The sequence below is a fragment of the Charadrius vociferus genome, unplaced genomic scaffold, assembly GCF_000708025.1.
Source record: "Charadrius vociferus isolate BGI_N301 unplaced genomic scaffold, ASM70802v2 scaffold1, whole genome shotgun sequence".
Classification (NCBI taxonomy): Eukaryota; Metazoa; Chordata; class Aves; order Charadriiformes; family Charadriidae; genus Charadrius; species Charadrius vociferus.
In genome coordinates, this window is record NW_009647680.1 from 4,410,636 (window position 1) to 4,426,220 (window position 15,585).

General features: G+C 41.0%; 1 protein-coding gene across 2 annotated transcripts in view; it reads left to right on the forward strand.

The window, feature by feature from the left end:
• NOX4 (NADPH oxidase 4) overlaps positions 1 to 15,585 on the forward strand; it is a 106,691-nt gene that overhangs the window by 17,481 nt on the left and 73,625 nt on the right. For both annotated transcript variants that reach the window (XM_009881185.1, XM_009881186.1), the window contains exons 7-10: positions 2,887 to 2,967; positions 8,163 to 8,391; positions 10,493 to 10,657; positions 10,806 to 10,868. In XM_009881185.1, the coding sequence (XP_009879487.1) occupies positions 2,887 to 2,967; positions 8,163 to 8,391; positions 10,493 to 10,657; positions 10,806 to 10,868 (538 nt within the window). The remainder of the gene's footprint in view (positions 1 to 2,886; positions 2,968 to 8,162; positions 8,392 to 10,492; positions 10,658 to 10,805; positions 10,869 to 15,585) is intronic.

Genomic DNA, 15,585 nt, shown 5'->3' on the forward strand with positions numbered 1-15,585 from the left:
CACATTATGGGCTTAGAAAAATTAATTGTAAATGTTCACTGCCTATCAGAAACTGGGCTTTTAAAAAATATTTCAGAGACTATTATACTCTCTTAGATTTCAGCCTTAATTCACTCTTGCACACTGACCTGCTTAATCATTTCTACTTTTGTATGTTCTTCCTGAAATTTTTCTGTGTGTTATTATCCTGTTATTTTCGTGCCTTTACTTGTTCAGGAAACTGTGTGAATAAGTATTAGAAGGATTGAATTAGCTGCTATTTTTTTAAAGAGGAGAAAGTGAGTGTTGTTTGAAACATTTTCTATATTTTTGCTGTGTCATACCTGGGAATTAGACCAACATTTTTTTTTTCAGTAGTTGTTTGTTGGTAGGGTTATGAAGTTATTAGAAAATAAAATCAAACCTATGAATAAATGTTGACATTTCTGCTAACTTTCAAATGAATGTGGTTCAAGAATGTTTCCATTGAACACAATTACTAGTGACTCTGGAAATCACATATTTAAAGGAACATTAAAATATAAGCTGCTCCAATGCCATCTCTTTTTGTAACCAAATATTCCAGTCTTCAATTTCGTCTTCTATCTACCACATATATCTTCCTTTTCAAAACTAGCTGTAACAGGATTAAAAATATTTTTCTAAAACTGTGCTGCTTACTGTGCCCCTTTAAAGCATGGCAATATCCCCTTACATTTCTCAGTAAGTTAACTCTTGCAGATCTGCACCTGCGAAATTCTAAAGTGGGTTAACCAAAATTAAAGTTTAATATGTAACTTCATGACAAGTTTTAAGGACTTTGAGTTCCAAAGAAGTGCATTCATTCTATGAATAATGTCAATTTTGAGCCCTAAGGAGAAGGCAGAGAAAGTAATAAATGTTCAGAAGAACTATAAAAATATATACGTAGCAGTAGGAAGATTATTGAGTGTATTAGGATGTTGTATGTATCTGTAGGACACAGAGTTTAAGAAGGATACAAGTAAAAACCAAAATTATTAAAATGTTGGAAAATATGCTTTGTGGGAAGAGGTTCAAGGATCTCCATCCCTTTAGTTTAAGGAGGTGAAGTTGAGAGGACTAAATTACATTTAGGGGAGTTCGATACATGTGAGGAACCAGGATTTTGTAGTAGAACTATCTGCTGGAATGTTGAAAGAAGAGTAAAATTCTGAACTGGCTGGAAGCTGACATTTAGACATACTCAGACAAGAAGTTTACAGTAATTTTAATCAGTAATAATAATTAGCTGTTAAAAACAACCCGCCAGAAGCTGGAATTGACTTTCCATTACTGACATTTTGAAAAATTGGTGCATCCTGAAAAAAGTGCTTAAGATCCAATAAAAATGAACTCAGTGCAGCTCTTGGTATTGTAACAAGATACCAAATTAAACCAGAGCTCCAAGACCTGTTTCGGGTCTGGGGGTAAATGTTATTCTCTTTGTGCCTTCTCATTGTGCTTCCAGTCCCCACACCATCATCCTTTACTTTCATCTTACTGATGTTCACTCCCACAACTACTTACAAACACCGAGCGACTGTGTGAAAATGCTTACTGGGCTGTGGGTAGTTACAAATGGTTTCAGCAGCCTCAAGAAGGAAAAAATGTTAGCATGGTGCGGAATGGGGGAAGGATGGCAGGATGAAGGGAGGGGGGGCTTCAGAGCCCCTTGGTGTTGCGGGGTTCCTTAGAACTGCCCTTGCTTGGGTTTTATTTTGGTGGCCCTCAGAGAATCAAAATTATTTTTTTGTGTCTTGAGAAAGAAAACAGCTAAGTCCTGTATTGACAGAAACAAATGCAGCGTGTGTTTCAGACGTGTTGAAGCAAGGGTAGCTAGCTGTTTATGTAAAAGACCGTAGGAGGGGAAAAAAATCTGAAAAAAGTTAGCTGTGTTGGAGGAGTAGCTCCTTAAACTATGTACTCAGAGTTAAGGCTGTTTTTTATTTAATAATTGTTCTGGCTTGTGAATGGGGGTTGGTTTTTAGGTTTTGGAAGGGACTCTCCTACCATGCTGTGTAGTGTGAGAGGTATGTTTGTGTGCAACGACGCAGGATATTTTCTTAACCATTTGATTGTTGTTGTTTTTTGGTGACTATTTTACTCAAGTAAAAACAAACAGGCTTAACAGAAAACAGTTCAAGATGAGTATTTTCTTTGGTCTCTTTTTGCATTACCTAACAAATTACTGATGAAAGTAAGTCCTTTTTCCCCTTCACCTTTCCTGATCCTCACAGTGGTAGTGTTCTTCTTGCTCCTCCCAAGACCATCAGTCCTGGAGCCCCACTGTATGTGGCCTCCTGCCCTGAAAATTCTCCTAACTGTCCTCTGGTTGCCTCCTTGCTCTAGTTCCCTTTCCTCCTGTATCTCCTTCCACTGCATACCCTCACACCTTCGTTTACCTTTCCCACCAGCCCTTCTGCTGCTGTCTGTGCTACCTGTTTGTATGTTGTACCATTAGTGACACACTAAACACCACAGCCTTGTGTCAGGACAGGGAGAACGGAAGGAGACACTCACTCTAAAGAGGTTGAATTTTGAGGCTGGAGACTGAGGAACTATTCTAGGTGTAAGGATCTGACAGGGACTAAGTAGGGCCTATGAAAGCAGTGAAGTCTCCTCATTTTGGAAGAGTTCTTCAGCTAGATCTGTATTCTACGTCCTTCATCTCTCTTTCTCAAATTCTTACTTCTTTGCCAGTCTCCTGTTCTTCCCAACACTTAATTGTGTGCAAGTACAGCGTGCCTGGAGGAATACATACTGGGCTTAGACTATTCTACGTGACTACATGGTGTATAATGATGTTCTCTGTGCGCAGGTCTGCTTTTAATTACCAGTGATTCCATCTGAGTGAAACGGCATTGAACCATGGTTTATTCTTTTCAGGGTTTCAAACTATGACATCTTCTGGTATACACACAACCTTTTCTTTGTCTTCTATATGCTGCTGATGCTGCATGTTTCTGGGTAAGTAAATGGAATACACTGTCCCTTTGGCTGAAGCACAACCAGAAAGAGCAGTTCCCTTGATTACTGCCTTTCCCAAGCTCACTGGTGCACAGTGGGCCAACTTCTTGACAAGATGCTATGGTCTTCGGTTTTTCAACAGGTTATTATTAAAATAATGTTCAGACTGTAGCTTGGAGAATTGTGTGTTACTACAGCCAGCTAGCACAAACTTCTTCACTTCCAAGTTTATTCCTTGTCCATTTTACCAGTTTCTAGTGCGAAATCAAGAAAAAAACCCTCTTTTCTACCCCCTCTTACCTGGCTGCTGAGAGGAGGATGAGAAGTAAAGTTGCACATGCCTTTCTCTTTCCTCTCTACCTTTCATTTGGACTCCTAAGGAGAGGGAAGGAATGGCCTCTTCCTAATTATCTCTTTCTCATTGCCGTGACACAAAATGTACTAGTTTTCCTTCTTGTTTTCACAAACATGAGACGAGTGTTCATGTGCCATGAAGCTGATGGTCAGGTTTGTGTCTGGCACAAGCAAGATACCTCTACCGCAAAGAAAAGCAGCTTCCACGTGTTACACTGTGTGAAAATCTGGTCAGTTAACATCTCTGAAGTTTCCTTTGTGGATGTAGGCGCAGAGGCTAGCACAGGGAAGGGAAGGTGCGTTTGAACGAGGTTTATTTCTCCCTGTCACTAAACATCTACTGAAACATGGGGTGCTGGAATGTCTGTGTGACACTGAGCACCACAGCTTAAAGTAAACAGTGAAAGATAATTAGGCCTAGTAAGATCACGGTGGGAATATGTTGTTGAACAAAACAAACGCAGCTTGAGATCTGGTTAATTGAAATAATGAGCTCAAAACAATTGGAATTCCTGGACACAATTCCACTTCTCTGTGATTTTTTTTGTTTGTTTGTTTGGGTTTTTTTGCTGTGGTGTAGCTCTTGTTCATCTGGGGAAGATGAATGTAACCTGTTGTCCCCATGCTGGAGCAGGATAAACTTTTGCTAAATTGTTCTTGACAGGTGTTTGTCTAACTTCTTGAAAACATCTGGTGACTCAGATCCTCTAACCTGCCTAGGCAATCTGTTCCAGTGTTTGCCTTTGGAGTATTTTTCATGTCCAGTTTAATTCATCTCCTTCACTGTATTATCTGTTGCCCATTGTCTTCCTAACCATGTCGCCACTTCATGAAGGAAGAAGTATAGTTGGAGTAGTTTGCAGACCAAGGCTGCAGGAATACACTACGCGTTAAACGGGCATCTTCTTGTACACGGCCTCCTTAATATTGAATTGGAAAGTGTGAATTCAATGTGAGTCTAAAAAAACTGAGTGTCAGTTAAAAGTGGGAGAAGAATGAGTCATGGAGAGTGGGAGTCAGTTCAAGTTTAAGACGCCTAAATGTAAGTCTGTACATGTTTTCTAAGTGTCTGTCTCCCATTATAGTCTAATGAGTTCTAATAAATACGGTCAGTGGAGCCTCAGGAATGCTTTAGCTAACCTGCTGCTACAAAGATCTCATTCAAATGGGCTGGGTTGATTGCTGGGCTCCATTGGCAATGCTGATTAGAAGATCTCTTCTGAGAATAAAGGAAGCTTAGACACACATGCTTAGGAGCCAAGTGACTCCTGCGTGGCATGTCTTAGAGATTTGCAGACACACGGCCAGTTGCTCTCCAGAGCAAGGCATTCCCTGTGGCTGGACTGTGCAGGCAGATTGGGTGAGGATTTACCTGTCTTGGAAGTCCCTCCATTTGAGTGTTTCCACAGTATTCCTGGATTCTTGTTTTGTTTCAAACTATTATAGATATGTTCTTGTAGTACCTTTTCTTCAGGGTAGCCAAGCAGTTCTCAGCAGTATATAAAGTGACATGATGCATCTGTTGTATATTATTGGTATGTTCTTTCATCCCTACCCCAAGGTGGAGGAGAATCTTTCAGGTAATTATCCTTAAAGACTTTTGTTGCACTTGTACTTCTTGCAATGTGACTTTCAAATATTTTAGTGTCATAAGGCTTGGTGCATATCTAAATTAATTTAGCTATATTTTAAGCCAGTAATAGCAACAACAAAAAATAGTTTATGTTAAAACAGAAGCCTGATGTACCAATATATGGAGCTGTAAAACATATGAAACATTTAGAGCCCAGTCCTCAGCTGATTCAAATTTGATATTACTGTGGAGTTAAGTGGGTTATGCTGGTTCATCGGAGCTGAGAATAAAAGTCACTAGTGTTACCCAAGGATTTATCTGCCAAAGGCTGAAAATTCTTAAGATTCCACCCACCTGTTGACCTTTAGGAGACCCCTCAAGCAACTCACCTTGAGTTGAGCAGCAGAAGATGGATGAGAAGATAAGAGCAGTGTGGTTCCCTATAAAAACATTGAGAACCGTTGACCTCTAGCTTATCATTGTAAAAATCTCAAGAAATAGTGATAGATATTTTCCAGCTCTAGCCAGAAGTGAATGTTGTCTCTATTTTGGGGGTGGAAAATTGGGGCAGAGTTTGATGTATGTCCATGCAAATAGACTGCATGCTGTGTTGCTCAGCCAGTAGGACACTTTCATATGTCTTGCTCTTTTTGTCTCTCCCATTTTTGTTTGCTGAAGGTGTCTGTCTCCTACTTACTGACATCCACATATTGATTTTTATGTATTCAAGTGTTGTAAATATGTGAGGATGTATCTTAAGCTCCTTAAGAGTTGTGCAGAACCCAGCCTTTCTGGGGACTGATATGGGGTGTGGAAGACAACTTGCCTTTCCTTGACAGCTTCAGAAATGGGAGTCATCGCACCTGCTGTTAACAGGCAGCTTTGTCAGCCCAGTTTGCCACTCAGTTAGCATGTTTGTAATAGTTTAAGCAAACTAGAGATCACTGGAGGGGACGGTCATGTTTGCAGTTCAGCTATTCATGTTTCAAGGAGAACTTTGAATCCTCTTTTGGGTTGTTCTGGGAACAGAGAAGCTGTGAGAGCAGCTGGCAGGCATGTACACAAGGTTGACTGAAAAACTATCGCATGTGCTGTGACTTCCAGCTAAATCTGTGAGGCACCATAATATTTATGGAGCTGGGAGCTAGCATAACGCTAGGGGTATCTGTCACTTTGCAAATATGCAATGACCAACGGTGATGCCAGATGCAAGCGGTAGGCATGACTGGGCAATGAATACAGACAGAAGCATGGGTGTAGGCACACGAACACTTCCCAAGTGATTATCCCAGGGTTGGATGTGGAGTTTAGAGTGGGCAGGTTTAAATTCCAAGCTGTACATTATTCACTGGACCATGCAGGAAGCTTGTTACTAGCTGTCAGGACTGCATTTCAGTAGGGAAGATTGCCAGTGGCCTGTCGGAACCTGTTTAAGTTGGGAATATTGCAGATATTCTCTCTCTTCTTGTGAGTTAAACTCTGTCACTGCTGCTGCAGTATGTGTATGTTGGGGAGAGGAGGGAGGAGCATATGTTTGATCGTATACTTGAGAGGAACCTTCACCATGTGGTCTAGCGCTCAGAGGGCATGTCTCACCAGACATTGTGTCAGTGTGCCTTATTTCCCACCCAGCATCATCCTATGCAGCTGTCATTTAGCCCTCTGTTTTTTAAAATATTTCTCCTTGTGCTTTTACTGTCATCAAATCCAGATTTGGAGGCATGTAGCGTTCCGAGGAACTTTATTACTAGTATTACTGGTTCTTCCCCGTTTTCAATTATTCATTCATGTGTTGAGTTATCCCAGAGTGTCTCAGGTTTCTACTTCTTTCTTCATAGTTTCTAGCTGCAGCTGCAAAGTTCTCACTTTGTTTTACTATAATCATAGAATCATAGAATTGTTTATGTTGGAAAAGACCTTTAAGATCATCGAGTCCAACCATAAACCTAACACTGCCAAGTCCACCACTAAATCATGTCCCTCAGCACCACATCTACTTGTCTTTTAAATACCTCCAGGGATGGTGACTCAACCCCCTCCCTGGGCAGCCTGTTCCAATGCTTGACAACACTTTCAGTGAATCAATTTTTGCTAATATCCAATCTAAACCTCCCCTGGCGTAACTTGAGGTTGTTTCCTCTCATCCTGTCACTTGTTACTTGGGAGAAGAGACCGACCCCCACCTCACTACAACCTCCTTTCAGGTGGCTGTAAAGAATGATAAGGTCTCCCCTCAGCCTCCTTTTCTCCAGGCTAAACAACCCCAGTTCCCTCAGCTGCTCCTCAGAAGACTTGTGCTCCAGACCCCTCACACTCCAGAATCTCAAGTCTTGTAGTGAGGGGCCCAAAACTGAACACAGTACTCGATGTGGGGCCTCACCAGTGCTGAGTACAGGGGGACAATCAACTTCCCTAGTCCTGCTCACCACACTATTCCTGATACAGGCCAGGATGGTATTGGTCTTGTTGGCCACCTGGGCACACTGCTGGCTCATATTCAGCTGGCTGTCCACCAACACCCCCAGGTCCTTTTCTGCCAGGCAGCTTTTGAGCCACTCCTCCCCAAGCCTGTAGCGCTGCATGGGGTTGTTGTGACCCCAGTGCAGGACCCGACACTTGGCCATGTTGAACCTCATACCATTGGCCTTGGCCCATTGAGCATAAATTTAACTTTAGCTTAAAAAAACAATCTTAGACCCCGCAAAATAATTTGCAAGGAAGGTTCCTTGGCTATCATGCAGGGCTTTCTTTTTTCCTTCTATCTATTTAACAACATGTTTTTCAATGGAGCAAATTATACCGTTGTGTGCAAACCTGATAAACACCAAATACTAGGAACATTCCCGTAATTTATGATTCGGCAACTTAGGCCACTTCTGCTACAGATTGCCTCAAAAAAAATGGGGCTTGCTGATTCTATGGAGGATGAGTGAAAACAGCCTGGGTGTGATTGAACTGGAAATATGGTTATTTAATTTTTTTTCAAGGCTCCCACTATATCTTCCCCCTTTCAAGTAGAATTAAGCTTGAGGCTGTTCAGTGGGGGAGTGCCAAGTGAGTTGGAAAAGTTAAACCTTGCTTCCAGTGACAGAGGGCTCTATTGTTGCAAAGCTTCGATCTCACTGAAAGTCCTGAAAGCAAACAGAATAAAAAAAATCTTACAGAAGATGAGCATTGTGACTGCTTTCTAAAACCCTCTCTGAATTAAGATGAGTTTCTTGGTTTTGACTGTTACTTCAGTGTCTTTTCTATTTTTATTTTCCTGTAGGGGGGTGCTCAAGTACCAGACCAACTTAGAGGAACACCCTCCTGGTTGCTTTAATCCTAACAAAACACTCCGAGAGAATATGACGTTGCCAAAGGCTTTTGAAGAGTCGTTTCCTGACTATACTACTGAGCCTTTCCCAGAGGACTTATCACTACCAGAACCCTTTGTACAAAATAACTTTATGAGAATTTGTTCTGAGGAACCCAAGTTCCAGTCACACTTCCCAGAGGTCTGTATGATCCGACATTTCAGGTATTACAAGCCATGCCAAGTCTTTCAGTCAGCCATAACCACTAATTATTCCTTTTCCAGACCAGATGTTTTAATAATGGAAAATATTATTAAAACCTTTTCAGGCATTCAAAGATTTGGTGGGAAAAAAACAATCTGTATTAAACCTTGAACTGCATTACAATGTGGTGCATAGAATAGGGTGGAAAAATGTCAAGAGATTGGTTGTAATGTTCTTTTTTGTATGACACGCTAAGAGATGTATTGGTCTTGCTATAAATGTGACTTTAAATTACAGCGTAGCACTTCAGAGCAAACATTTATATAACATATTCATAAGGTCCCTTTGTAAGCATTATGTGGCAGTAGTTAATTGAAATAATCAAACTCCATTTGTTCTCTTTTTTACCATGCAGATGGAAGTCCTAATACTCGTTTCTGGGTTGCAGTTGGTTGTGGTTTGGCTTTGTATAGCCTGTTGTTTGCAGACAGGCTTGTTTTATGTGCGGCATGGGTAAATGAGCGTGATGGCAGTGGGGATAGAAAAGCCTTTTCTTTTTCTGTTTTCCGTTTTCCTTTTGTTTCTTTGTGTTTTGTGAAAGCATCTTTTTCTTCATCCAATTTTTCTCTTTTCTTTTGAGAAAAGATGAGCTGGGCTGTATTGGCAAGTAGCCTGAGGAAGTTTGGGAATACGGACTTCACAAGGCCAAGGCCCACCATTCCAGGTGGTTCCATAACAGACCTTACAGGAGTTTCTTATTTTTTATTATTGTAGTTGTTTTCTGTAGAACACGTATATCCCTTTCTAGCTGCAGTGGGAACCCGTTTTACTATGGAGCAAATAATCATCATAAGAAACAGTCAATTCTATGCTGAAGTCCTCCAACCAAGTTCTTTGGATTTGTATTTTGTTGTGGTAATGCTCCTGAATTACAAGCATCAATGTATATCTGGTTCCATGTGACCCACAGGACATCAAACTTTGGGGCATTCTTTGGGGCTTAAGATGTCTACTTTAGAAGCATTTACGGGAAGACAAGAGCCATGAAAAGAAATGGCCACTCAGTGTTGTCCTGGCAGCTCGTAACTTTATTTTAGGACTTTTTTGTATTTGGAAGTGTTTCATGCACTTAGAGATACCAAGTCTTAAAAAAAAGAAAAAAAAAAAAAAAAAAAAAAAAGCCTTAGGTCTTGAGAGCTACTGAAGTTTTTAAGGCCAGAGGTGCTTGAGGAAATTAAATACTCTGCTAGTTGCAAGAGATGCTGATGTGTAACTTCAAAAATTGGGAAGGGAAGATGGATAAGGGTGGAGGGCACTTCAGTGCCACGGCTAGAATGAGACTGAGCAGATGTGGAATCAGTAGTTAGCTCTGCTGTGAGCTGTTAGTAATGGACTCTTAGCGTGGGATTTAGCTGAGCAGCTGCAAATGCCTCCATCTGAGGGAGTCACCCAGGGCTCTCGATGTAATCACTGCAGAGAAATGGGCATTTCCAGAGCGTTATTTGTCTAGCATACACGTCTTCCACAGGGGCAAATGAATCGTGATTCAAAAGTGCCCATTTCTCTCCCTTGTCTGTGATTTTACACTAGCTTAATATAAGCCTAAATTCTATAGCACAAGAATTGCTTCTTTCTTAGTTTTTGGCTTGTACCTGAGATGATTAAAAGAAGGTAATAGTCAAATAATATTGTAAGCCAGAAAGCGTTTTTCCGCAAAGGTTAACCAGTTTTGTAGTACTCTGGTCTGTTAGATTTTGAAACAGTGCATGTCCTGTGTCCTTCACTGCTGAAACCAGTTGCAATCTAACTACACAAAACCAGCGTAACATGGTTGCAAATGAGGTCATTAGCATTTTGTTCCTGATGAGTTTTATGATTGAAATCGTTTGTGCTTGTGGGTGATGCTGCCGGTTAGACTGATGAAGCCTCCATAACGTGCTTGGATTTCTGCACGTAGAGAGATGTGGAGGTTACTCGTGGCCAAAACACTGCTCCACAATAGATGTGAAAGGACGTTCTGCAAGCACTCGTGTAGTTTTGAAAGTAGAAAACCTAAAATTAGAAGTCCTTGAGGTAACATAGTTTTGTTCTCCCGTAGACCTGGTTTTGGATTTCTGGACCTTTGTGCTTGTACTGTGTGGAAAGGCTGTACCGCTACATCCGCAGCAATAAACCGGTCACAATAACTTCAGTGATAAGCCATCCCTCCAACGTCCTTGAAGTAAGGATGGTGAAAGACGACTTTAAAGCGAGGCCTGGTCAGGTGAGTTAATGTGCCTCTAAGAAATCAGTGCTGTTCATGTAGCATTGTCTATAGGGATGACTTTCACTTTGTACGCACTAACCCATCACCCAATGTTTTGACCATATCTTTGTGGTCATTTTATTTTCTCTGGCTGATTTTGTTTCAGTATGTTATTCTGCACTGTCCAAGAGTGTCCGCACTGGAAAGCCATCCATTCACCCTTACAATGGTAAGGAAGACAATTTTTTTCCTGTACTTTCCCTTTTATTTATATTTGGTAAGCAAATGGTCTTTATTGCCTTCAAGGTGAAAATTCCCTCCAGAAGACCTCATGTTTCATTTATGAGGGTACCAATGAATATGAAATGGGATGATTATTATGTATGGCAGTACTCAATACATATTTAATTTTCTCCACTGTTGAGAAAATGATAATACGAACTTTTTTCAAAGTCTTCCATAAGTGAAAAACACTAATAAATAAATAAATAAAATTCAAGTGATTTTGATCATTGTTTCATAAAAGAGATTTCAGCCATTTTTGTAGACCTTAACACAGAATGAGCACAAATTGTAATGAATTTTCTGTCATCTTTGATATTCAACGAAAAGACATTCCTGCAACTGCCTTTTCCAAAGTTAGAAAAACATAAAGTTTTAAAAAGAAGTTTCTAAAATAGCCTTCTTTTTATATTAAGAGATATATTGATGACTTAAAGTGATAGACCAGTGAAGTCATACAACAGTGGGATTATGACTTACTGAGCTCAGTTTATCTAGAATGGGAACTGGACCCTCTGGAGACAGACTGGAATAAAGTGAAATTGTATATAAACATATCTGAAGTTCTCCAGGAGTGAGCAGTGGGAGATGCTGCCAGAAAATCCCTGTACTGCACCGGCTATGTTGTTACAAAAAGCAGAGTCTAAGGTTGAATATTAGTGGCAGCCTTTTTCTTCCAAAGGGAATAATTTAGGATTGCCTGAAACTGATATTCTTCTTCAAGAAGACCATGGAGATTCACGTTTGATTCTTTTCTTTGGACTGATAACTGATACTTTATCTCCACCGAATTGTACTTAGTGCTGTGGAACAGCTGAGATGTTTTAATGTTACTTGAGATTCAGAGGGCACAACCAGGTCCTGTCCACTCCCAGCTCTTTAGTTTTGTGGGGTGTTTTGTTCTGAGTTTGTTTGAGGTTTTTTAAATTTATTTATCTGTATGCTGAGCTGTCAGGCAGGTAGTGTCACAAGGGAACCCACACTAAATTCTATCCAAAATAAATTTTGTGCTGTAAATCTGGGAGTGAATCTCACTTAAATGAAGCTGCCTCTCTACAGTTTGATGAAGCATTATTGTCACTTGCATAGCCTGATTTTTGCAGTTTTCCTGGCTATTGGCTTAACCGATAGAAAGCAGAGGTATGAGCTATTTGTCTGTTGTTAACTCCAGTATGCAGTTTTTCAGGCTTTCCTCTGTGTAATGTGTGAAGATAACTAGATTTGCAATGCTGAAAAATGATGTGCATTGCAATACTGATGGAATAGTAGCTGGTTTTTTGTGCAGAATGTTTCAATCAGTATTTATTTATATTAATTACTAGTTTAGTGGTCAGAAAATAAATGTAAAGAGTTTAGCATGTCTCAAACTGCTCTTTGCACTCATTTGGCCCTAGCATAGCTATATTTAATAGTTACACCTGTTCTGTACCAATGGACATATCCTATTTAAACATTAATCTCAAAACATTGTGTTCTTGATTTCTGACTGCCCATCTCAGAGGAAATTAAAATAATGGTAATAATTAGATCATTAGTAGTAATTGCACAGCTTGGAAACTATGGGACTGTTATAAAGATTTACTCTTCTACTGCTAAGACAATGGATCATGTGATTCTAATTTCCAGAAATAATGTCATAAAAGGCTATTAGGCCTGGTTCAGCAGTCTTTTCCCTGGCAAAACTTCGTATTTGTTGTGACGAGAGTTTTTATCAGAAAAGAGACTGCTGACGTGGACCTACTGGGTTAGATCACAGGATAGAGTTTAATAGGATGTTTTATTGAAGTCAGATTCTTTGTATGAGGTAAGGATTTCATGCAGTATTTAAAATCACACACTATAATAATGCAAGTTATGAAAAATTATTTTTGCACAAAAACTTCTAGATCTAGGAGCTATGGAAAATAGATCTCTTGTTATGAGTCAGTTCTCTTAGTGAATATAAATAACTCATATCAGATAATATGCAGTATATTTCAGATATATAAGTCTGGTTGATAAATTACAGTTTGTATAATTTTTATGGTCACATATTCAATATGAAACATTAGAACTAGCAATTTCCACTCATGCACAATGCATTACATTTTAAGTATGTAATACTAGACCAGGCAATTTCTGTTCATGCTCAATGCTTTACACTTTAAAGTGCAGTGATATCCTTCAGCATAACAGCATATCCTTCAAGATGGCATACGTGCTTTAGCTATTACAAGATATGAAGTTACCACTGAGTTACTGAGATTCATCTTTATGGCCACAAACATATTTCGGTAGAACATCAGCTATGCTGGAGAAATGCTGTTATTCGGTAAATGGCTATTTTACAGCATAATGAGGATTTGGATTGTCTAGGTTTATGACCATCGTTTTGCCCAGCCTAGGCAGGGGACAGTCATTTCCACATGTCTTTCTAGGTCATAGAGTATGCCTTGGGCTGCCATCCTGTTTAGAAAGCTTTTTTTCCCTGTTGTTTAGTACAGAGCCAGACACGTGACTGTGCTTATAGACTGTGTAGGCAATAGCTTAACTCAGTATTTTTTCTGCTTCCATCTGACCTACTTGTAGTTACCAAGCAAGCTGGAACACTACTGCTGCTTCTTCTGTTGGATGATGATAATCCCTGGGTTATTTTTTGAAGAAGGTAGATTTAGATTAGATATTAGGAAGAAATTTTTCACTGTGAGGGTGGTGAGGCACTGGCCCAGGTTGCCCAGAGAAGTTGTTGAGGCCCCATCCCTGGAGGTGTTCAAGGCCAGGCTGGATGGGGCTTTGAGCAACCTGGTCTGGTGGGAGTTCTCCTTCCCCATGGCAGCGGGGTTGGGACTGAATGAGTTTAAAAGTCCCTTCCAACCTAAACCATTCTATGATTCTATGATTTTTCTAGGCTGGTGTAGGAGTGTGGGCCTTGGAGCCACAGCGAGAGCAGCATGAGGGGTGCGTGGGGCTTCAGAGGCTGGAAGCACAGTACAGCCATGACGGTGGCAGAGCTGGGGGGAAGGCTTCAGCCTTCTTCCCGGTGCTCTTGTCCTGCTTAGGCTCTGTGTGATGTCCTGTCTAAGCTGATGAAACATCTCACTGTGCCTGGAGTATGCTTAAAAGACAAGACGTGGCCGGTTCAGGCATATCTTTATACTCTAAGTGAGGACTGTAAGCAAAAGTGCAAAGGAAGGGGTGAGTCAGCGTGAAGGAGTCATGAAGATATTTTACTAGTCCCTTCCCTTTTTGAGGTTGTGTAATATTTACAGTTTAGCTCAGTTTCTTACATAACGCTGGGGTGGAGGAACACATTGGGAGGCTGTGGAAAGGGCCTGAACCCACTCCCATTGCACCCTGGCAAAGGTCCCACCTGTTTCACTCGGAGCCAGAGGGAGCTCTGAGTCGTAACTGAGGGAGCATAGAGAGGTAAGCATTGTTTAGAAACGTGTGCAGTGGCATTTATTTTCTTTTCCTTGTTGTCAATTGAAAGGGTTCTTCCCCCTGCTGATGGAAGGAATGAGCAGAAGCCATTGGTGCAAAACGCACGTGGGAATTTAGAGAAGCAAAATCCATGTTGCTCTGAACTCAGAGCTGCCAGTCTCGCTTCTTTGCTAACCTGTGACCTGGCTCTGCTGTCAAAGGCTTCATGTCACAGGATCTCAGAATGGTTGATACTGAAAGAGACCTCTGGAGATCTTCCTGTCCAACCCTCCTGCTCAAGCAGGGCCACATATAGCCAGTAGCCCAGGACCACGTCCAGATGGCATTTGAGTATCTCTAAGGAGGGAGACTCGACAACCTTCCTATGCAGCCTCTTTCAGTGCTTGGTCACCCTCACAGCAAAAAAGTGTTTCCTCATGTTCAGAGGGAATCTCTTGTATTTCAGTTTGTGCCCATCGCCTCTGGTCCTGCTGCTGGGCACCACTGAAAAGAATCTGACTCCATTCTCTTGGCACCCTCCCTTTAGGTATTTATATACATTGATAAGGTCCCCTTAAGCCTTCTCTTCTCCAGGCTGAACGGACCCAGCTCTCTCAGCCTTTCCTTATAGGAGAGATGCTTCAGACTTTTAATTGTCTTTATGGCCCTTTGTTGGACTCTCCCCAGTATGTCCATGTCTCTCTTGTGCTAAGGAACCCAGAACTGGGCACAGCACTCCAGGTGTGGCCTCACCAGTGCTGAATAAAGGGGAGGCATCGCCTCCCTCGGCCTGCTGGCAATGTCACTTGTACACGCTGAAGTTCAGGCACTTGGAGATCTTAATTTTCTCTCATGATGGATGCGGAAGCCGGCGTTTTTAAACTCCATTGTTGAAGTGTGCTTCCATTGTTTTTTATTCACTGGTGTGACTTTGTGTTCACTTGTGTGACTCCTTGACTTTGTTACCCATTGGAAAGGCTGGGAATGGTGATGAAGGGATTCCTGCGAGTGACCTGCTGGCCGTTTCTGAGTAGTTCATAGTGGGCTACTAGCTTCATACTGTCTTCATTGATCCATTGTCTTTGATTGCACTTTGACAGAATACTTTCTTTTTAACGTGTTTTACTGTGCTTCTTTCGCTGCATTCTATACACAACTGTACACAACTGTTACTATGCTGTGTAAAACAGTGTGAGTAACATTTTCAGTCCTGTACTCTCTTGTGTCCAATTTACTTATTTCAGATAGAGTGTTATTCCATCTTA